The 25,000-nt window shown below is 39.3% G+C and overlaps 2 protein-coding genes and 1 pseudogene across 2 annotated transcripts; 2 read left to right on the top strand and 1 right to left on the bottom strand.

Moving 5' to 3' along the window:
- LOC138032870 (potassium voltage-gated channel subfamily A member 1-like) overlaps nt 1-25,000 on the top strand; it is a 39,879-nt pseudogene that overhangs the window by 12,273 nt on the left and 2,606 nt on the right.
- On the top strand, nt 1,744-3,186 carry LOC138032000 (potassium voltage-gated channel subfamily A member 1-like). The gene has a single exon (XM_068879586.1). The coding sequence runs from the start codon at nt 1,744-1,746 to the stop codon at nt 3,184-3,186; it is 1,443 nt and encodes a 480-aa protein (XP_068735687.1).
- On the bottom strand, nt 6,018-8,993 carry LOC138032924 (shaker-related potassium channel tsha2-like). The gene has a single exon (XM_068880643.1). It carries the CDS (start codon nt 8,853-8,855, stop codon nt 7,488-7,490), a length of 1,368 nt encoding a protein of 455 aa, XP_068736744.1. The 5' UTR covers nt 8,856-8,993; the 3' UTR covers nt 6,018-7,487.

The following is a 25,000-nucleotide window of genomic DNA, read 5'->3' on the forward strand; positions in this document are numbered from 1 at the left end:
GAGGAAATTTCTTCATTATCAGACACTGGAAGACTAACGGGAAACATCAAATCCAATTATGGTGGGCACACTTCTACTCAATGGAAAAACGTTGTTCTCCTGTTTTCAATGTATGCTCTTAAGGATGTGGTCTGTGATCAGCATCTTCATTATTGGCAGTCTTTTGTTTTAGCTTGTCGCCTCCTTTGCAAGCCATGTACTTAATTCTTGCAGATTGCAAACTGCTGCATTTTGTTAAGGTATATGAGAAGATTAATGGTGAATCGGCTATATCACCGAATATGCATATCCACTTGCATCTGAGAAATGTGTGCAGAACTATGGGAGCATTTATGGATTTTGGCTCTTTAGCTTTGAACGTTATAATGGTATTTTGGAATCTTATCACACAAACAATAAGACCGTAGAGCTACAAATTATGCACAAGTTTATGACTTCTGGAATTCTGGCAAACATGCAGTACAATCTGCCAGAAGAGTACGGAAACTTTTTCTTACAGGGATGCAGAAATCAAATTAAATCTAAAGGTAGCGAGGTCAATACATCAAGAGAGAAGTATCTGCATGCTAGTTTTTCTTTTAGTTTTTGAAAATATAGTTGTACTTTGTACATATTTTTTGTTGTTTTCTCCCACGCGCTCTTAGCTTTTAGTCTCAACTCAATAGAGCCGTCGAGCCGAGAAAAATTTTCATAATGCCCGGTCATTACTAGAAAATCTTGCCCGCTCAGCATCCAATCATAGCGCGTGTACTATTGTAGCCAATTATAACTTCTTACTAACCGAGCGCGAGGGCCGTACTGGGGAATATTGGCCCTCGGTCGTTTTTGTACGGACAAAAACGACCGAGGGCCAATATTTCCCAGTACGGCTCGAGCTAGCTCGGTTAGTAAGTAGTTTATTATATGGCTTTTTAATTACCTTTTGCTTTGTTTTTGCAAGCCCGTAATCGGACCGTGGGCATTACGGGAGGATAATGCCCTACAATTCAGTGACAATTAGCCAATCAGAGCGCGCGTTATATCGGCTACAAACACAAGCCATATAATAAAATAAATTAATGCTCATTTTAAATAGTAATTAAGAAACGAAGCTACTGTTCAGTATAAAATTAAATTCGATACATGTACAATAACAATTGATACAATTCGTGTTCGAGGGTTGTGAAGGAGACATAAATATGATCCTTTGTTAACATAGGCTACGAAAAAATCTGACGTGTCGATCAAGGGAAACGAGGACTAAACTATTGCCTAATGTTATATTCCAAATATTAAAACAAAAACAAAACAAAAACAAAACAAAAAAAAAAACTATTATGTAATTACAAGTTTTCTGACATGGTGTGATCCTATTCTTTCACCGCACTTTTCACTGATAAAAGATAACGATTTATGAATACACCTGCAGGGTTTTTGCTGTTAAACAACTAAACAATTGATCTTCTTGCGAGTTGAGAGTTCGTATATTATCTGATTGCTTGCTTTCATACGGTGAGTTTTTTCTCCTCCACTGAAGCCCAGCAGGTGATGCTCTGTTGCTGTGTATTTTATAACCAATTATCTTCTGGTGATAACTTATTACTTCATAGCTGACAAACAACTCGCGCGATACAAAGAGCTTCATAGGTTAACTTGATGCCAAAAACGAGCTGCGCATTGTTTCAAGCGAACAGGAAAAAAAAAAAACGTGATATGAGTTGTCGTTTTCACTGAGTGGGGTTCAGTTTACGTTAACGAGTCTTGATGAACGTTTCTCTCACACTACCTTTGTGCCAATCGGAAAATAAGCGCATATCATCGATTCGTCCGGCCAGTGCATTTTTTCTCGACCACAAGTCGGATGATCGTGATGACCCCGCTACAAAACAACGCATTCGAATCAATGTGCGAGGCTCCATGTTCGAGACGTTTCAATCCACGCTGGAACAATTTCCAAATACCACGCTCGGCTGTCCAACTAAACGAAAAGAATTCTACGATCCCATTGAAAAGCATTATTGTTTAGATCGTGATCCAGCCGTGTTTGACTCCATTCTGTTCTATTATCAATCTGGAGGTATACTTGCTCGACCAGAAAGCATTCCACAAGGCCTCTTCAACGAAGAATTGGAATTTTTCGGCATTCACACGGCAACGAAAGATGGCACAATCTGGACGAAAAAATGTAAACATGAAATGTCAAACTCTAAGAATTCTGACGGGCCGAGTATTTTGAAAATAACTGGTAATAATAATTGGGAACAACGGACCGTAAAATTCCGAAAGAGCCTCTGGTTGCTTATGGAATACCCTAAACGCAGTTATGCAGGCAAGGTTTGGGTGAAAATTTTCATAACAGTGATTCTGCTTTCCGTTGTTGCCTTCAGTTTGGAAACGATACCAGAACTAAACTGTTCTAAGAACTTCACAAACAACATAAATATAACTCTTTTTGGCGAGTTGAACTCGGCGGGTGAGCTATTTTACGACAACTGTCAAGAAAATTGCACGGATGACGCGCGCTCTCCAGCCTGCCATGCCGCAGTTGTGTGGTTTCTCGTTGAAACATCTTTTGTTATGTTTTTTCTGGTTGAGTACCTGATGAGGATTTTTGCGGCTCCCAACAGATGCGACTTCATTCTCTCATTGTTTGGTTTAGTCGATGCCCTCGCGATTGCTCCGTATTTCATAACGGTGGCTCTTTACGGATGGCGCTCCGAAATTTACCACCAAGTCACTTCGTTTAGTGTGCTTCGTACCATTCGTCTTTTTCGGGTTGTTCGCGTTTTCAAACTCAGCCGCTATAGCGACGGCCTAAGAATCGTTGGAAAGGCATTCAAGGGAACTTGGAGAATGCTACTGGCCTTATTTCTGAGTGTGTTGATGACCATTGCTGTGTTTGCAAGCTTTATAATTTATGTCGAAGGCCACGGCACTGTCAGCACCATCATGGAAAGCTCTTATTTCACCGTTATCACCATGACGACCGTAGGTTATGGAGACGTTGTGCCCAAGACTGTGATTGGAAAAACACTGGCTAGCGCTTGCATGTTACTTGGGATAATATTGCTATTTATTATGCCCTTACCCGTGTTTGTATCGCATTTCAATAGCCTATACGAAGAACATATCATCGAGGAAAAACGGCAGCAAGAAATATTCGCCCGTGAATCTCCATCTTTGCTTGAAAAACTGATGGCCAAGTGATATTTTTACTCTAAATAGTTAATTGCGACTTTGATAACAGTGTACCTCTCTTATCACACCAAATGTGCCATTTTGAAAAAAGTCATTTCCACTGATAGTTTTCAACAATTTTCATTCCGGAATTCACCATTATTAAATCACAACATCGACTGTTTGGGAAAAAAAAAATCGGTATCTTCCCTTTGCTGCGTATGGAAATTTATAATTAGATTGCAGTAAAACTATTGAGGAAGTCGCTCTTGCAAATGGTTCCCATTCTAAAACGAGCTGGGTTTTGAAACTTTCAAGTTTTAAAACTGTCTTTATACCGTCTCAATTTCGTTCTCAGTTGGCTAAGGGTGTAGATTCAACAGTGTTCTTCAAAAATCTGCGAGTGGAAATTTAATATTCGTCTTCTGAAAGTCAGAAAGTCATTTTTTTCAAGTAAGCAAGCTAACCAATTTGGGCTCTATCTTCTCAGGCTTAGCAGGCCTATTCAAATCGCGCTGTATTCAACTGATTTCAAGCTACGGTCGATCAATCGATGGCCCCTGACGGCGCGGCCCATTTTCACTTTAACTGAAGGAAGCCCATAACCCTGGAGGAGCCTGCAACTGCACTACTATAGATCTATGTAACGGCATTTTCACAGTACAAGCTATTTTTAAACGAGTTCTTAATAAGATTCGCCTTGCTCGAATTACCATTGTCAATCCCATTGGTACAACAATTTCTCATGCAAGACTGGTGATTAGCTGGAAAGGTCTGGTTTCGTGGGATCCATGATCTGAACATAACTCGGTCTGTTTAAAAACAAAACAAAAAAACCACCGTTGCACAAAGAAATACATTGAAGTTGTACGCTCATAGTCAGACATGGGGTGCGGTAACTGATCATAATGTCTCCTTGAAATAACAGCACAGTATAAAACAAAGCAAATAACAGATTTCAATCATTTTCATCGGAATAAGGCCAAAAAATGGAGGATTCTTTCTATTACTTCATATTCTCTTGGGCTGCAAAGAATAGGCCAATGAAGTTAACATTGGATTAAGTGGGTGAGGAGGATTCTTCAGGACCGGCAGCATGAATCATTGACAATATGCCAACAGCGTTAACATTAGTAGGCGAAGCATAAACTTGAACTCTGGATATTTTGTGGACTTACTTTTCATAAGCTTTCGAGCTCTCCTGAGCTCGAGTTCTCTCTTTCGAGCTCTCCTGAGCTCTTGAATACTCTCCGGAGTATTCAAGTTTATGCTTCACCTACTATCATATTCCGGATAGAGTGAATCTTCACAGTACTAGCGTTAACATTGTTCAGTTTTAGCACGGTGTCCCAATGACATTTGACAACGAAGTTAATTAGTTTTTTATGTCACTGATGATGATGAGAACAACTTGTTCTTGCGTGCATATGCTCGAAGTAGGAAAGTAATTCCAAGACTTGTAAAATATGCAATTTTGAAGGCAATACTACTACTGCAACCGACTACACTACTAGTACTTCTACTACCACTACCACTACCACTACCACTAACACTACCACCACCACCATCACTACTACTACTACTACTACTACTACTACTACTACTACTACTACTACTACTACTACTACTACTACTACTACTACTACTGCTGCTGCTGCTGCTGCTGATAATGATGATGATGATGATGATGATAAATAAATAACTAAACAACAATAACAGTAGTAATGATAACAAGGACGGTAATCACTCATTTTATCAAAGTTTCCAGCTTATGTAGCCGAGCACAAAGGAATTAATTAGGGAAACAGTATATCAAATCAAATTAAATACATTGTTGGTTTTTGGTGAAATGGGAAAACTGGAATCTTGTAACAAGAGAAAAACGTCTGGAGCGGAGAAGAGAACGGCAACAAACTCGACCCTATGACGTTGAGTCAGGGAATAGATCTCGGGCCATATGGTGGTGGAGGGTGAATGATCTTACATCTGCGCCGCTGAACGTCTTTCACAATTCGTCGACCATCATCTCAACCTCTAGTACACACCACTTATAAAATAATAAATAAATAATCTCGTTTATTAACTCACATTGCAGTCGAGGTGACTGAATTACATGAGCAGTCAGCAAATACAATAAACTGAGGAAACTACCTGACAATGCCGCTATTGTTACTCTTGACGAGTCATCTCTCTACACCAAAATTCTACACCACCCGTGTCGACATTTTATCAACACCCGTACCGATTCTACTATCAAGAATGAAGCACTCTGTGATCATGACCTCATACATGTGATTCTCACTATGGATAAAGTTTCTTTCAATGACAAACACTACTACTTACAAACACACGGTACCGCTATGGGTAAGAGAATGGCCCTTTCATACGCCAACCTTTTTTCTTGCAAAATTTGAAACCAACGCTTTAAATAGCACACGCTCCTCACAAACCTCGCATATGGTGGCTCTACTTAGACGACATATTTATGAGATAGACACATTCACTGGAGAACCTCAACAATTTTGCAACTTACCTCAACGGAATTCACCCTGCCATCAAATTTACATGCAATCATTCGTTCACTCCATCCTCAAGGGCATAGTTACCACTGACTTATACACCAAACCTACTGACAAACATCAATACTTCTTACATTCTTCATGCCACCCTTAATCTTTGCACACCAAAGGTCTTATTGCCTTTTAGCTAAACCACTTTCGATTTGTTAATTATCTAAAAGCTCGTCAAAAAATGGCCTGACATGTCGTTGTATAAAGTTTTTCAAAGGCTGGATGACGTTATTCGGTGGATAAGTCAGTATCCACAAGTTTCAATCTGAGAGTGCAAAGTTTCAGGCTTTATTCACATAAATGTGAATCTGAACACTTTAAGCACATCTGAGTAATCGATATATTTAACAATTATTTTATTAGCACACGTTGGATATGAGATGTCTGATATCCAACAAGCGCGAATGTAACATTCTCTAAATTCAAAAAATTTGGAAGTACGAAATACGAGAGAAAATCCGAGCGAAATCGAAAAAACTTGAAGATGCGATGTTGTTTAATACCTTGTGGTCAGACAGATGTAGGGTCATCACAATTTCTTGCCTTTTCGCTTACTTCTAAACGTCGGAATTGATCCAAAAAGAGTTTTTTTTTTTCATTTAATAAATATCAATATTCAGGCATGGCTACTAGGCTTTATGGTCACATTTCTTTGTTTCACAAGGCTCATGGCAGATTTCTAAACAAAAGAAAACTTAAATTAACCATAAAACCTAGTAGCCACTTGTGAACATTGATATATCGAACGTTGCCTATTGTAACTGTGTGTTAGGAACCAATAACCAGGGCCCGTTTGTTCGAAAGCCGATTAACTTAATCCAGGATTAGCGTCAACTTTGGTTTCAGTTTTGCAACTTTCTGGTAAAAGTTTTGTCGAATATCAGCGTTGAACAGCGTTTCGGAGTAGAGAAATTAGCGTTAATCGGCTTTTGAACAATCGGGCCCAGGCGCCTACAACTCCAATATTAGGTTAATGTGACGGCATTTCCACAGATCAAGCTATTTTTAAACGAGTTCTTAAAAAAGAATTGGCTCTCACGAGTGATCATGCTCAATACCATGGGTACCAATTTCTCATGCGAGACTTGTGATTGTCTGGAAAGGTTTGGTTTCGCCCGGAAAGTCAATATAAACATGATAACTCTGTCTGTAAAAACCCCGTTCAACAAAGACATTAAGGAGCTTACGCAAGGAAGACGACCACGGCTACGAGAACGCCACAAAACAATAGCTCTAATGAGAAAAAAACAAACGCTGTGCACACCCTGCACGTGCGTTTTGCATTTTGGTACTATTTTTGCCGTCCTCGTCTTGACAACAACTTGAATTGACCAAATTTCAGGTTGTGTAGAGGACGAAACATTTGCAATTTTCTCCCCTAAGAATCGAAACACACAATTCATGCCAATTTCATTCTTGCTATGTTGATACACACTTTCCATTCCGAACGACTTGGGGTTATAACAAGGTTATTTCAGTAAAAGGAAATAAAATTTTTAGAAGACATTCTCGTTGACGTCGTCGTCGTCGTCGTCGTCGTCGTCGTCGCGTCGTCCTTGCGTAATCTCCCTACTGAGTCATTGGCTCATTGGTGTATACTATTAACAGTGACTCAGCAACTGGATAAAGTTATCCTATCTTTGAATAACACTACTGGCCTGGTTGTGGAATCCTGCATTAACCGAATTTACTTTACGCTAGGTTAGAGTTTAGAAATTTAGTTTTTTAATGACTCAAACTTGCTCCGTGATGCAAAATTCCTTAGTGCGTTTTATGAGCCGGCGTACTTCGATAGTGCTTTCTTTTTTGCAATAACTTATTAGAGGTGTTGATTCCATTTGTCATGGTCTCCTGTTTACGTTCTGTTCCCATTTCTTCGTTTTTCTTTAGCGTACTGACATATTGCAAATATATTTCGTTAAAGCTTGAAATGAACACGGGACTGGGAAGACAAACCATCACCACCACACCAAAGACAGCGCAAAATGTCCCCACTATCCTCCCTAAGGGGGTTATCGGCGCCATGTCGCCATAACCAACGGTAGTCATGGTGATGATAGTCCACCAAAACGAGGCAGGTATGCTGCAAAACTGTTCTGAATTGGCTTCGTTTTCGATGTAATATATGCTACTTGAAAACAGAATGACAGATATAATTATGAGGAAGAGTAACGCAAGAAGTTGTTCTTGGCATGTATGGAGTGTGTTTCCCAGAATTCTTAGCGCTGCGACGTAGCGTGTAAGCTTCAACAGCCGGACAACTCGCAAAAGTCGAAAAATTCTCAAAATCGTGAAGGAGAATGTCGGAGCATATCCTTCACCAAGGATTAAGGAAAGGAAATAAGGAATTATAGCCGCCAGGTCGATTAGCGCCAGAGAGGAAAATATAAACCCGATTTTATCTGGTGCCGACACAAGACGAGAAATGTATTCTGCACAAAACCAGAATATAATGCACGTGTCGATTATGAACCACAATCGTGGTCTTTTGGAAACCGCTTTGTCTCCTACGAGTTCCAACACCGATGCATTGTTCGTGGCATTCGGCAAAGACAAAGATCTCGCCACATCCATGGTTTCTGCGCAGAACACAACGATAGAAAACACAATTACAACCATTGAGAGCTTGGAAAAAAGAGCTGCCTGTTTCGAGGACTCCGGATATTCCAGAATTCCCCATAGTTTTCTTTGCCATGCCTTGACTGGCATTCGCTCCTCGGCCTTCATCTCTTGTTCGGCAGTCTGGTGTGTTGGAATCTCGTAAAATTTGAGTTCCTCATCAAAGACATTGGCGGAAATTGTTGAAGGTCGAGATAAAATACCTCTGGATTGGTAATAAAAGAGAATCGCATCAAACGCACATTTGTCCCTTTCGATATAATACTCGTCCTTAAAAGGATCGTAGAACCTACGTCGCTTCTCTTCGGAACCAAGAAGAGTGTCAGGAAATTCGTCAAGAGTTGCTTGGAAAGTCTCATAGCGACATCCTCGGATATTGAGTCTTATGCGCTTCTTGTTTTCTGTGAGTTTATACATTTCTATTTTAGCGGCTGTTTTGATGGTTGGATGTGTAAACATTCCTAGCTCGCTCTCTGCGCAGACACACGTACAACAACGTGCCGCATTCATGTTTCCCCTTGGATCGATACCACATTAGTTCAACAAACATAACGATGATTTGGAATGTCAATGTCGACATGGATATCAAAAAAACATTTCTCTAACACCAAATTGCATTAATGAGGTAATAAACGAAATTTTCCCTGTAAACAAGCCTCCAATTGCTAAAACAGATGGGTATCGCAATTAATTTTTTAAAATATCTACATTATTTGTTTTTGCGGGGGAATCGCGACCGCCGCTGCATAACAATGACGAAAGACTCGTAGATTCCAAGGAAAATGGTTCCGGCTCAGTTTATTAACAGCAGGAGAACGGTAAATTCATTCTGTTTCTTTTTCTTCCCGTAAAAAAACCCGTGATCCATAGATAACAGCATGAAATCAGAACACCTTAGAACGGCATCAATTATTAAATGGTCGAGCTTTCACCTCAGCCCAGTTCCAACTTGGGGAAAGGATTATCTGAGGAATATTTAATTCAGTGCGCGACTACCCCAAAGTTTTGCTTCAGGCTAGGGTCATTTTTGTTCCAGGTGGAGTATCAGCCGAGGTGCTTTAGGAAGAGATATTTCCCAATAAAAATGATGTTGCAAAGGAATGCTTTGATCATCGAAAGAGCCAGTCAAAATATGTACATGAACATATAATTTTGTTTTTCCTTTATCCATTGTAAACGTGTAATGATTATGAAAAAAATTCAATCTGTACTTATTCTATCAACATTATAACCTCATTTTGTCCAATTAATTTTATTTCTAGAAGACCATCTTAACCTTATGTACAAGCATTGCTACACGATGCGGAATTGGTACAGCGAGTCAACAAAAAAAATCTATTTTTACACGCCCCCTAAACCACTAAGAACCTTTGTAACTGAGTAAACTCGTGTATAATTTTCTGTTTGTGATCAACAGAAATGTCTCATGTTTTTTATCTGACCACACTTGTTTTGAATAAAATGATATCCAACTGATTTTAAAATTAATCCTGACTAGAAGGATAGTATAATTGGGCAAAATGATTTCTAAAATTACTTGACTGAATGAGATTTCGAATGTGTAATACTTATTGAAAACAGCGGCTTTACAAAAAGAACACTTACGACTAAAAAACCTGAAATTACAGGGCTAAACATTTCTTGTAATTATGTTTTCATTTATCATTACCAGTAGATTTTACCCTTGACTTTCATCTGCGGTCAATAAACAATGATTATTAACAAAAAAACGTTTTGCATATTACTGTACCCTCGTTTATAGAACACGCTGGAAAAGCGGTTGAGTGAAGAAAATGCTCGATTTAATTTTCAAGTTTGCTCAAATTATGCAGAGCGTCGGCTGAAAAATTCCAAATACTCTTTGCATTGGAATTATAATTTTAAAGTCACATCTTTTCACAGTGTTTGAAACGGATAGTTACATTCACGTAAAAAGGTAAGTGTTTCGATTCGTCCGTTTAAGTTGTATGTAGACTTAGCCATCAATAAAATAGTAACCTATATATATTTCCTAAAAAACATTGGAAATTGAAAGTAGTGAATAAATTATTATTCTTACCATGTAATTTAATAAATTAAACCTCTGAAAAAATGTAAACACATTGATGTGGACGGGATAATTGAAAAACGTCTGGTTATCTGTTTTTCAATGAGTGACATTAAATTGTGACAAGTTAAATTCAATTTGTGTGTCGAACACAACATTCAAAATGGCAAAACGTTTCCAGTTAAATTTTGAAAGCATCGAAAGCAACCTGAAACAAGATCTCAATAAATCCAAAATTTAGAGACAGTTTTTGTGACTGGGGGAGATGGTGTGCTCTTAAGTCGAACTAACATCAAGAATTCCCCCCCCCCCCCACCCCCCAATTCCCTTTTTTTTTAGATGGCGGATATTAAATTAGCCTTGGCCCTCTGATTGGTTAATGACAGGACTCGCAAAAATTGAAATTCTCGCTTTTCAAATGAACGCCGGGTTACCTTGGAACTAATCTTCTAGGACTTAAACTATTCGTTTCCTTCTTTGGCCTCTTTTTAACCAAAGAACAAAAAAAATGCATTTGCATTTTGAAGCATTTGTACTATATTTCTTTCTGAATTACTTAAGACTGGGGTCGTCACCTTTCATGTAGCATTGGCCGTTTTTATGCTACAGACGCATAATGAGTCTACACGACTTTGGGAAATGCCTTTAAGTTCGTCATTCGAATTCGTCCTGTAACAAAGACTGTCGAGAGACGAGATCGTTTAGTGCGTCCAGAGTTATAATGCGTCTCTCGCCCGTCTTTATGAACCCTTAAACAGGACGAATTAAATGCCGCACTAAAAAACGCATTTATAGAACCGATCTTCCACTTTCACGCAAGAGCAGGGTCTCAGTTACTCATGAGCAGAATATTACTCATTTTGCAAGTCACGTGGTGGGCTCTTGGCCAATGAAAAGAAAGGAAAAGTACATCGCATGATAAATGAATTTGAATTTCCCATATCCACTGTCGTCGCCCCGTTTAGGATAAACTCCATAGCATTCCATAAAAGCGCTCTATTTTTTCCATGTTTTCAAGGCATTTAACGTTTCAGTCCCGATTTCAGCACTGTACAAGACGTTTGTCGTATGAATATAGTTAATAGCTTCAGCGCTCAAGAGTCTATTAAAGCTCAGTCAGTGAGAGAGCGTGCGAACTCTTAAATTATTCAGAAAGTCGTTGGTTCTGGACTACTGTAAATAACGTACCACTCACAGAGTTTCCTCTTGTAATTTCACAAAAAATATCGACAATTATTGCGAAGTTCCACTGTTTTCTTGAAATGCTTTCCTCATTGAGTTCGTCCTGAAGTCGAAAACCTATAGGAGTTCAAGAGACCAAATCATGTACAGTAGAGCTGAGATTCGTCTTTTTTCACTAGCTGGCCTCTTTGGGCCTCTTTCTGAGATATCCTTCTGAAACGAATCGAGTGAGGCTTTTGGTAGAAATGGGAGAACGTGGCTTGTTCCTGAAGAATATCGCAAAGAAACTGCCAAGAAAGAACAGACAGTCTCACGATTGTATTATTAAGGGTGCGTTCGATTGACCTTATTCCAGAATAGGAATACATGGACTAGAGGTTAGAAATCCTTCATTTTTACGGAGATTCATATGAAAATTGACAAATACCCGCTATAATGCTATACCGGTTTAAATCAACACTTCCGCGTATTCTTATTCAGGAATAGGGTCAATCGAACGCACCCTAAATTAGTTTTGCATTTTAGATCAAAATTTAATTTTAATTTTAGCGTGAAGTCTTTGATACGTAACAAAGAGAAAGTTCGAGACGTTACTTATTGAGTTTACTCATCATGTTTACGAGAGCATTTTAAGGGAAAGTTTCAAATAGCACACAGAAATTTGGTTTTATCAACTGAGTTGATAATGTAAATTGACCACAGTACCGAGCGTTAGCCCTCCGTCAGAGCGAATCGAGAAATTACTGATGGGTTGTGTGTAGTTTTGTAGTAGAGTAGGAGCTACGCTATTGGTGGTAACATGGCAACGAAAAATGAAAAGCGTTCGTTAATACCATGGGGATTAAGGGTGCCGATTTGGAAGACGAATTTGTGTTCCAGATTCTTGCGGCTTTCCGTCGTACCTAGATGTAGGGAAAGGCCGCAGATAGCCATGTGTTGTTTGGAGTGGTTAGGGAGAATAAAATGACGATGGACTGGCTTAGATGCATCTTTGTCATTCCTCTCAACATCGCGAATGTGTTCATGGAATCGGTCGCCTAGTCGTCTACCTGTCTCGCCAATGCAAAATTGTTACATAACATACACATGTGAAACGATCGGTGATCTTAACAGATCGCTTAGGTCCTGATATTTTGCTAGTGTTAAGAGTGAAAGGACAAGTTTGCATCGTAAGCGCGCGCATTTGAAAGTGCCGGGTTGCTCGCTTGTTTTGAGTGCGCTACTAACTAAAAAGTTGCCAACGTTTTTGTCGCGTTTGAATGAATTAGTGGAGGTTGCGAAAAGATTCTACCAGTCTCGAGATCATTTTGGAGTAATTTAAAGTTATTAAGAATGGTACTTTTTACTGCGTGATTATGAGGTTGGAAAGTGGGGGTGAATGGAATTCTGTCATACTTATCTTTTGTGACGTTTTTAGTGCTGACTGTCGATCAAATCGTTGGGCACGATGATGGCCCGCTTTGACTACAGAGACAGGATAGCCACGTTTTTCGAAAAACTGGTACATCCCCTCTGATTTGCTGGAAAAGTCGGAGTCATCACTACCTAGAGTTCGAAGTCTAGGAAATTGAGAATAAGGAATGGAGTTCTTGGCATGTGACGGATGTGACGATAAATACAACAAATAACTGTGACAATCTGTAGGTTTGTAGTGCACACTGGTGCATAAACCGTTGCCACTGATGAAAACTTCGAAATCTAGGAAAGCCAGTAAAGTTTCCGAACTTTCCCAGGTATATTTAAGAGCCGGATGAAAGGAATTAACGGAGGTTATAAATTGATCGAGTTCTTCTCTGCTGGATGAAATAGCGCCGATGCAGTCGTCAATGTAGCGGCCGTAGACCTCAGGCTTGGGGCCGTTGTACTGATTAAAAAATTGGTGTTCAACATATCGTACAAAAAGCCTGAGATTAACATACTTTGGTCCCATTCGTGTGTCAATCGCTACACCAATTTGTTTTTCTAATCTTTCCCGGCGAATTAAAAAAAAAAAACAGTTAAGCGTTAAAACAAGTTCGGCAAGGCGGAGTAGCGTTTCCAAGCTTGGTTCTTTGACAGTGCATTGATCGAAAAAGTGTTTATAATAAGTGTTTGAAGACCTTCGCTATTGGGAAAGACTGTGTATAGAGATGTAATGTCCATGGTGAAAATAAGTTTGTCTTGGACGGAGAAATTGAAATCGCGGAAAATTTGCAGTGCGCGTGTACTGTCTTTAATGTATGATGGCAAAGATTTGACGATAGGCTTCATAATTCTGTCTAAGTAGCTAGAAGTGAGTTCGGTAGGGCAACTACAGGCAGAAACGATAGGGAGACCTGGGTTGTTCAGTTTGTGAATTTTTGGCAAGAAGTAAATGCACGAAGTGCTAGGGGTGGTGATAATGAGATTAGTTGCAATGTCCGGTAATTCTTGATTGACTGTAAGATTCTGAATGGTGTCTTTGCATAGCAAGCATTTTTATACAAGAGAAGTGCGCTGAAATATTTTAGAACGAGGAGAGGGACTCCAATTTCCCTGTAGCAAGAAATCGAAAAAAAAAAAACATTTTTATAATATTTTATGTACGAAACAACACGCTTAATATACGTAAGACCAAAATTAAGAACACAAACTTTTTTGTGTGTTTGGGACTCAAAACCTTTACAAGCTTTTCTCTTTCGATTCAATTTTATGATAATCCCGTTTCGTTTTTTCTCGAACTCGTACCTATTTTTTCTCGCTCTTCCCACTTCCAGAACCGTTGCAAGGCGAGTAAATTTCACTATTCGCGTTATTAAATATCACAGTTGAGATTGTTTCGAATTTAAAACAACGTCGGAACTCAATTGGCCAATTCTAGTTACCAGAAGCAAGGAAAATTTTGTTCAAAGTTGGTTTATAAACTGGTCTGTCATTAGTTCTTGAAAAGCATCGTCGTCAGTTGAGGTTCGAACCTAATAAAGTAGTTCATAACTGAAAAAAAAAAAAAAAAAAAAAAAACTTTATCACTTTTTAAGGATACTCAAAAATTAATGTTCCCAGGTATTGATTGCAAATTGTACTTAATAAGCCAAAACGGTGAAACTTAAGAATCTAAGCAGATTAGAGCTTCTTTGATCACATCTTTTTGGCCTGCATAAAAAGAGACACCTGTTCTTTTCTGACGTCACACGGAGAAATGGCGTTTAGTTTCTATTTCGAATTAAAGTTCTAAACACATCGTTGTTGATATTATTCGCTTTCCGCTATCAATTATACAACTCCTTTCAAGGACTCACTTTTTAGTCCTGTTGACGTTATCCAAATATATGCAAATTAGCAAAAGCAGCATCGCGATTCTTTCTTTTACAGTAATTCAACGTGAAAGGAATCATGCTAAGATTCTGGGAATGTAAAGTGACAATCCTCCCCAATTAAGGAACTCCGGAACAACCCTTTTCGGCGATTTATTTCAAGCCTCGACGGTGGAAGGTAAGTAGCGATTAATTTCTCGACTTAGTCTTGCTTTAATTTCCAGATATTATGAGACGAAGACCCTTCGTACAGTCGAGATGTTACAAAAACTCGTAATTTTGTTTCTTTCGCATTAAGCTATCCACTTAATTTAGCAATGAACGAATCTTGCCACGGTTTTGCGTAATATTTTAAATGTGAGACTTCGAGAATTGACTAGAGCCGGTTTCAACTTTTTAACTTGTTCCCTTAAAAATTTGAAGGCTTGTTTGGGATAACTATAAAGTTTCCAACACACGTTCACCATCCATTAGCAAGACATATCTAAACGTCCTTGTAAGAGATGGTATCGAATAGTGTGTTATCTAAACATGTTTATCCGACTAAGGTCCAGATATTAAAATTATAATGCTTGGGATAATCATAAACGCTTGGTTCCGCAAATTATATAACACACATCATTTTTACATTTTTGAAGATACTTTGCACTGAGTAACACACTGCCCATCACGACGAAAGCGTACGTGTATTAGTGCACGCGGATTTAAATTGAAAACATTTGTTCATGTTGGCTGGCTTATCTTTTTGCAAGGGAATGTTTTAGTCATTTTATGTCTTATCTCGACAGAAAATGTGGAAACAAAATTATCACACGCGCGATCTTTTATTTGTAATGTTTTCCATGTTGCTAAATTTGAGAATCCGTACTTGTTGCTTTCGAGAAATCGAACTTAATATATAACGTTTAGCAATAACTTCCTCGGTTGTGTGGTGGTACTTTGACAGAGTTGAATTGCTGAGTATGGATTCAATATTTAAATTTGATAATTTTGACTGAAGGATCGTTTTAGAAAATGGATTTCACTCAGGACCAAAGAGGATTTCTGATATTCGCCCATGTTTTGTATTAAATTGCAGTTTAAAGTTAAAGAAACTGTCGCGCTAAATTGACGATCAAAGGAGAAATGTTGTAGTTTAATTTGAATAAATTGAGTTTTCCCAGTCGCATGACGAGTGTCTAAATAACGTTACTCGCAAGTAAAAATAAATATGAATCAGTTTCAATGAAACCGAGGAATCATTATTCGACCTCAAAGTGCTTTGGGCTGATAAACCTTAATTACGAAAGGTTAGTCATTGAATGTAAATAACCAGCCTCGATATTTCGACGAAAGAGAATTTGTAAGTCATTTTATTGAGTGGATTATTTTATGCACTGCATGAAGTTGACGAAACGACTTCAGAGCAAAGTTAGCCTCCTTGCCTGCTATTCAACTTCAGATTCTCCCGTCTTTGGCTAGACAAGTCACTCTGGCATCGTAAACATTTCTTTAAGCGCTCGAAACTCTGTTATTTATTCTCTGTTGGCTATTAATTAAATTGAAGGCGGTCATTTAAGCATGTTATTTTCTTTTTTACCCTTGGCCTATTCATTCACAGAAAGTACCAGATATTTGTTGTTTAATTTACACTTGGTTGACATTTATACCACTCACAAGTCTCAGTAGTAATAATTCGCTATAACGTAAAAACGTGCAGAAACGCTCATGAATTTTGCATCAGCATCACTAATGCTTCTATGAAGTGCCGTAAGCGTTCTTGTCTTGTTATCTTGCTTGCCGCTCCACCCAAACAAATTAATAGACTAGAACTTATATTATATTGTTGTCGACAATGTATCAAAACAGCCATAAAAGCAAGTTACATACCCAAAAATCTTCGCGTCATGGAAATGGGAACTTAAAACAATAATTATCATGCATGATTACGCTTACGTATAAATTCTTAAATAGAGTGACAGTTATAATTTTTTAAGGTCAGGTTGAAGATAGCACTTATTTTCGTTTCATGTGTTCTTAGAACAGGAAACTATGTATGACATAAACTACTTATTGCTATGCAAAGATTTAAAAACGGTTACTTTTTCCTTTGTTTATGGTTTTATTTTCCCTCTTTCAAATCTCGTCGCTATGATCATAAAGGAAAGTATAAAAGCATTAATTTAAACCAGCTTTTCTGGGCGTTTCAGAGATAATTCAACCATGCTGTCTAGGGGACATCAACCATACTGCTTGTTAATATGCGGTTAAAAGTTAGGTCATTAAACGACACATGGAACAGATGGCCCAGAGAATAGCAAGAAAAGGGAATAATCCCAGGCTGACCTGCTATTTCATTCATTTGCTCCCTATCATCTGCAGTTTCTTCTGTTATCAGTGCTACAAGGTGCATTTTCATCGGTCCCTATGACCCGTATAGCTTCTTTTGCTTTCAGGGATAGGTGCATTGTTTCTGTTGTATAATCTATTGTTTCGTTCTGCAAATCACAGCCCGCTCCTGTCAAAGTCTCTCAGAAAAGGCGACTCCGCCCTTCCGCCCTCCCAAGCTCTTTTTGAGCCGCGAGTGTGCTCATTAACTTTCCACGCAGTTTTTTTATCACCAGCAATGGCTGTGAGACAAAGGTATGTGGTCTTTACTAGAAAAGACTTTACTAGACAGGCCAACAATTTGCAGTTGGCGCATTTAACCAGTTATTTGTCCCCAGTGTTAATGAATTGGTTCGCTCGAGGATTTGAAGCAGTGACCTCTCGCACGGTAGTCTGTTTGGCGGAATTCTCGCTTGGTTTTTATTGCACGCTGGGTCACGATCTTTTTTGTCCCAAATCATTTTTTCTTGTGGTTTCTTAGGTAAGCTAATTAGTCACTTGTGCCCTTTGTGAATCAGACGCCAAATAATTTTTTTTTTGAATCGTAAGTAAGCGATCACACACTCTATAGAAACAATAATGTTCACAGCTTGATTAGACGGGCAGTTAAGATTTTTGCTTAAATCGATAAATGACTAATTTGGAGGTTTCCCTATATCCCATATTGCTAAAAACTGAGGTAGGTGAGTTTCGAGAAACTTGCTCTTATCAAATACTCAATTCTCCTTTAATGGCAAACAGGTGACAACAAATAATAATGAAATATCGATTTCTTGAATACTGAAGCAAGAGGTTGTTGTGACGCTATAATTACGCCCAACGCTTTCATTTAGTTTTAACCACAGTTGTTACTAAACAATGAAAGGTTTGAAGCGTTTTTTTTCTTAAGAAAATACTTAATTTGTTCGTAACAACACAAAAAGCAGGAAGGAAGGAGAGCACTACAGTTAGACTTTTCTTATGAAGTCTTCTTATAAATTGTGGAAGAAGCTCTTTTTGCATATTTCGTTGACAATCATTCGGACGTAGAATTTTATTATTATTTTTCGATGAAAATGTTCTCATTATAATGATAATAATAAAATAATAATAAAATTTATTTATACCGCGCAAATTCAACTATACAGGTGTCAAAGGGGCCTTACAATAATAAAACAATATATAACACTATATATGCAAATGTTACAGGAATGAATAAATTTCTAGTGTATAGATTGCAATACTATATCAGAAAAAGTTTTTTTAAAAAGATGAGTCTTCAAATTACGTTTAAAAACTCTAAAATCAGAAGTGCATCTAAGATCTAACGGAAGATTATTCCACAGTTTTGGTGCGGCGGCCACAAAGGCTCGATCGCCAAGAGTAGGGGGAGTCCTGAAATCTGGATTTGAAAGCAGATATTTGTTATTTGATCTGAGGCTGTAGGAAGAATTAGGTTTAAAATTTACGAGAGATGATAAATAATTAGGAGCTGTACCATGGATTGCTTTGTGAGTGATTATAATAATCTTATAATCTATTCTAAACGTTACAGGTAGCCAGTGTAATTTGTATAGTATAGGTGTGATATGGCAATACCGTGGTGCTAGATATAGGACTCTTGCAGCTGCGTTTTGAACACGCTGCAGTTTACTGAGAGCGCAGTAGGGTAGTCCGTATAAAAGTGAATTACAATAGTCCAATCTGCTTGTGATGAAAGCGTGGATTAATTTATGGGCAGATTCTATACTTAGATATTTTCTGACGCGTCTAATGTTGTGAAGATGAAAAAAAGCACTCCTACACGCTTTGGTTATGTTGAAGTTCAGGTTGAAATTGCAGTCAAACCAGGCCCCTAAGTTTCTAAGGGGTTCCGTGCTCGGAGAGATGACGGATTCGCCGATAGTTAGAGTAGCGCGTTTAGTTTTCTGTAGCTGCGCTTTCGTCCCAATGAGCATGAACTCTGTCTTGGAATCGTTAATCATGAGTTTATCATTGATCCTCCAGTTACGGATGTCACAGAGGCACGCTTCCATTGCTGCAATGGCGGCGTCTTGATTGGAATCATCATTTGGATTGAAAGCCAGATAGATACCAGTATCATCAGCATAACTGTGCGCTGTTGGGAGGTGCTGGCTAATCACATCAAATAGCTCACTGGTGTAAAGGGAGAACAGCATTGGGCCGAGACAGGAGCCCTGTGGCACACCAAACTTCAAATCAAAACTGTCCGACTTTGCATTGCCGATTACAATACGCTGAGATCTATTCGACAGATAGGATTTGAACCACGTTACTGCTTGATCTTTAATTCCAAATTTGTATTCCAGGCGCCGCAGTAATATGTCATGGTCGACTGTGTCGAAAGCAGCGCTTAAATCTAGGAACACTAATAATGTGACTTGTTGTTTGTTCATGTTGACGAGTATGTCGTTGCGCATGCGCAGTAAGGCAGTTTCCGTACTGTGATTTTTTTCGGTAGGCTGATTGAAATTCCGGAAGCATCTGATTGGACGACACGTGATCGGAGATTTGTAGTGCAGCTGCCTTTTCAGTGATTTTTGAAAGGAAAGTAAGATTGCTGACGGGCCGGTAATTTTTCTTTATCAGATCCATGTTGGCGTTCTTTAACTTTGGTCTCACTAAACCCTCTTTCCAAATGTCCGGAAAGCGACCACTACTGAGCGAAAGATTAACCATGTTGGAAATGGTCGGTAGGAGTTCGTTAATACAGTCTTTAACAATCTTGGTAGGTATGGGGTCATTGTCGCAGGTCTTGTTTGGGGCATTCAGCACCAGCTTTTTGATACCTTCTAACGACATTGGCTGGAAGTTATTGAAGGGTGTGCCAGCAAACGAAGACTCTTGAATGCTACTTCTGATCGAATGGTGAGGGTGATTCAATGAGGAGTCAATTCTATCCAGCTTTGAGCGAATGACATCGATCTTTTGTATAAAGAATCTCCCAAAATCATTACTAAGCAAAGTAGGGTCAGAGTGTTTGGGGTATTTTTCCTGTGACGACCCTCCTAGCAGTGCACTGGCCGTCTTGAAAAGCTTTCTTTGATCACAATCGTTTTCATTAATAAGGTTGAAATAATAGTCACGCCTTGCTTGCTCTATAATGTGATTCGTATGATTGCGTGCCTTAATGAAATTAACCCTGTCTGACTCGAGCCCCGTCCTTCGCCATATTCTCTCATACCGTCTACGTAAACGCTTGGCTTCTTTGATTTCGTTCTTGAACCAAGGAACCCGCGGACGAACCGTGATAGTCTTCTTTTGGAGAGGAGCGTGTTTATCTAAAAGGCCAGTCATGGTTGAACCGTAACAGGAAACAAGATCAGTAATTTCATCGGGTGGATTCTGGCATAGCCTCGATTCCCTGAGATCATCCTTGAACGATTCAATGTCTATAGCCTTAGTCTTCCGGTAACAGATCTCTTCAACAGTTGTAGCCGGCATACGGAGAGTTAGTTCAGATAGAACACCACAATGATCTGACAAGAAACTGTCAGAGATGGGCGTGGTCTGAACAAGGCCATCCAAGTCAAGTGTAATGATCAAGTCTAAAGTGTGTCCAGAACGGTGAGTTGATGCAATCACGTGTTGTGTAAGCCCCATGCACTCCAGGAGATCTAAAAACTTAAAAGCGTCGGGATCATCTGGGACGTCCACATGAATATTCATGTTTCCTACAATGAGGAGACGTTCAGATAACAGCACAATTGATTCTAGGTATTCAGCAAATTCGCCGAGAAAGGTGGATACCGTTACTGGGTGTTTTTCTGAGTACGGTGTTCGATAGATAATGGCTACCTTCACTTTTTTGGTTCCTGAGATGACAATATATTCAGCAAACTCAAACGAAGTCTTTTCCCCAGCAGTGTGAAAGGTCACGGACAGTTCTGTGCGAGACAACAGAGCAATACCACCCCCACCTCGCTGAGAGCGTATTTGATCATGAAACATGTATCCAATAGGAGTGCATTCAGCTCTAACCGCCTGATCATCCGAGGATAGCCAAGTCTCAGTTAATGCGCATACATCAATCTTATTACTGCGCAAATATTCTTGGAGAACTGCAGTCTTATTGCGTACGGACTGGCAATTCCATAAGCAGAAATTCAGCGGTCGTTGCGGAGTAGGGTTGTTGTGACAACAAGTAATCCTGATAAGATTTTTAATGTTCCGACGAACACCAGTCGAGGCCGCTGTGTTATTGTTTACATTGACGTCTCGCGAGGACACTATTGCCGGTATTCTCCTGATTCCTGTGGGACCCGGGTTGAGTTTAAATACTAAATCACCGATCAATAGAGGATGAAATGTCGCACTTGATCCGGAATAATAAATGCACGGGCGTTTGTGTCTTTTGTGTCTTCTGATACTCAAGCATCTGCAGAAAGTAGGATGACGCAGTAGGAAATAATACTCGCGGGAGATCTCATAATAGCAAGTCATTCCATTATTGTAATTCCATAAATCCAGTAACAATGGCGGTATCATCAAAAGAACGCAGGTTTTGTTCCCTAATCCTGTAGTGCAACCTAATTTACTCGAGGCCAAAAACGATGAAGCATCCAAATCTCGAGTTTCTACGGCCAATATGCTCTCATCCTGGCCAGAAAAGAGTTGGAAATGACACTGGGTCTCTAGAAACCGATTACCATGGTTTTGGTTGTCAAGTGGCCGAGCAGTAAGGAGAAGAAGAGAGAACAAGACGGAGAAACCAAACGCACGTCCACATCTCATCTTCATAATTAGCCATATTACATATAATTAGCCATATTACATATACCTTTTATAAGATACGGCAGTTATTTGGATTTCTATTATTTCGAAAGACATTATGGGATTGTCAGGGGGCAAATTAAGATGTATTTGCCCCCTGGGCATCCTATAATAGCTATTTGAAGCAATAGAAATCAAAATGGCCGCCATATCTGCAAAACGGTCTATTTCGCACTACATCTTTTCTGCAAGAAAAAGAAGGAAAAGGAATACTTTTATTGCGTTATATACCTTGCCATTCTCGTCACCAGAGCCTTGGATCTCATTTCTGTGCATGACCCGAGGCTCTGGGAAACTTTATATAGGAGAACATGCGCCGTAGGATTCTTATAGCCAGAAATCGGCTATTTGAACCTTACGGCGCCTGCTCATTCCTCATGCTCATTCCTCGTGCTAACATGAATGCATGGGGAGGGGCTCCCATTTAAAAAGGACGGGGCTCCTAGTCGTACTTTTAAGGGGTTACAAAACCGGTTTTTGTACATCTTATGGTGCTTAGCCTCAGAAGGTCCACAGTGGGAGCCTTAGCGGTATTGAGACATTTGACAATTAACAGTTTTTCAATTTTGTCTAATTAAAACCCATAATTTGGTACCTCTTAATGGCGAAAAATATTCATGCCACACCCACAAGACGGGATTTTGGTACCTCTTAGAGGTTTTTTACAAAATTTCCGACGAGCACTCCACCTTTTTACATGGTAGTCCCCCCAATGCACCAATCAGAGACATTTTTCATTGTTCTTCACGGAAACATTTAAGAAGACACTTTATTTAGAATGATACCTAGCTCACTAAACCAGACCTCGAGACTGCGCCCAGAAAGAATTAATTGCTATTTAGAAAAGGAAACCTCGAGTTGAAATTTGCTGTTTCCCAAACTTAGTATGAGCCTAAGCCTATTCTTGCAACGGCTTGCCATAGATATACAGAACAACCCTAAAGAAGAAGAACAAGCTCTTAACACCAGAAAATTTTCACCCTGAGTGACTATCCAGCGTGAGCTGTTTACTGCAAATTGTGCGAAACTAAACCACGCTATGCTAATGTTTGATATGAATAAAGTGGTTCTAAAACTCTGAGAAAGCGATTTTCTAGAAACGTCCTACCAAGGACCTGTTGTTAGGAAGGGAAGTTCCCTTGAATCAATATTGACCACGTAGTAAAGTTTCAAAGTGATGCAGCAGATCACAAGTACTTTACTAATTAGGTTAGGGAGACAACAAATCTTAAAGCAAATCAAATTAAACCAAACATCATATCTTAATCGAAGGATGAGGTTTCAAAATTTGCTTCAACATGCGTTCAATTTTCTTGAACGATGTTGCACGATGTTGACTGCTGGGGTGGCGAACGGTTTGAACACATCATCAATATTTGAGTCAACAAAGATTAACATCAAATGGCTTCAACATCGCTTTTCAACAAAATCGAACAGATATTGAAGCAAGAGAGGATGAGTCAAGAGAACGCATCCCCTGGTCCAATCATAGAGCGGTTTCAATTGAGTGTCGAACTTTCGTTTTGCATTACTTCACTTAGTGATTTGTTCAAAGTTCTAGCGCCATTTTGTCAACCAATCAGAAGTGAAACCAAAACCAATCGTTCCTCGCGCGTGCGCATTTTCCAGCGCTTTTTGTCGGCTACGTGTAATTACTTCGAGTTTTAATTGGTTTATCTGATTGTCTCCATAGTTTTTGATTAGCCGAAGTAATTACTGTGGTTTCGATTTACGGCACTCGATTGAAACTCGCTCTAGTCTTTTAATTAAAGTCTATTTTTAGTTTCGCACAGCTAATTCAATTTTTGGGCACATTTGAAATTTCATTACGTCATTACAACTGGCCAATCAGGCGCCTCTCTAAAAATAGCTGCGTAGCTAAAATAAGGTAAAAAAAAATATCGTTGGAAGAAGCCCATGTATGGGGAATCCGTTCTCTTTCCCAAGTCTCTCTGGCCACCGAAAGAAAGATTTCTCGGATGACCTGTCCAGCGTTAGTCATTCGTTGTAACGACTGACGAAGGGCTAACGAAAATGTAACGCTCAAAACTGACGTCGACTCACAAATCTGTGTTACAGATGTTGAGTCAACTTTATCAACTCATTTGATAAAACCAAATCACATATTAGTTCTGATGAGGCTATTAATTAAACACGACGCACATCTGGCGTCGAGTCACAAAATAAATCCCTGTCGACGCAGGCCCTGCTCTCCATACGTCTTTGAAATAAGACAATCGTGACCATAAATTAAATTTAGAGACTAGGAGGACTAGAAATTTATAATTGGGGACTTGTTTTCTATAATCTACAACTTGTATACTTAACTTTTCAGGTAACAAGAGCCGCTATTTATTTTGATGGAAAAGATTTCCAGTGGAGGCGTTGCGTACAAAAGAATGACGCACAACTAGATGAGAGGTCCTTTAGGAGGATAGTGAGTGGATCGCAAAGAGCCACATATAAATGAATTACATTGTTACGGATTAAATTATGTATAGGTCACAACCCAACTTTTTGGTTCATTGGAACATAGCATTAGACAAACTATATAATGCTTAAAGCTTACAACACTGGTTTTGCTGGACTACAAACTCCGCGCCTGCGAAGAGTTCGTAGCAAGACTTCATGCTTTGTTCCCGCGTACAGTAGTCCACGAGTAATCATTAACGTCAGCGGTATGCGGTATGAGACTTATGAGGAGACTCTCGAGAGTTACCCGGAAACGCTGCTTGGTTCTCCGACGCGGCGGAGCGAGTATTATAACGCGACACGCGACGAGTACGTCTTTGCTCGAGACAAACCATCGTTTGACGCTATCTTGTTTTTCTATCAGTCACGAGGTATTTTAGCTAAGCCACACGACGTCAGTGAAGAGACCTTCTTAGCTGAGATCGAATTTTACGGGTTACGTTCAAAGTATTATGCCGACAGTGTGGACCACCTGTCAGCTTCACAGGAGGATGTAGAAACCGAGATTTTGCCAGAAAGTCCGCACAAACGAAAACTGTGGC

This window comes from Montipora capricornis, chromosome 14 (assembly GCF_036669925.1).
Source record: "Montipora capricornis isolate CH-2021 chromosome 14, ASM3666992v2, whole genome shotgun sequence".
NCBI classification, from domain to species: domain Eukaryota; kingdom Metazoa; phylum Cnidaria; class Anthozoa; order Scleractinia; family Acroporidae; genus Montipora; species Montipora capricornis.

What these genes read in the sequence shown, in the direction of transcription:
- LOC138032000 (XM_068879586.1), top strand. Translation starts at nt 1,744, where the DNA reads ATGAACGTTTCTCTCACACTACCTTTGTGCCAATCGGAAAATAAGCGC.
- LOC138032924 (XM_068880643.1), bottom strand. Translation starts at nt 8,855, where the DNA reads ATGAATGCGGCACGTTGTTGTACGTGTGTCTGCGCAGAGAGCGAGCTA.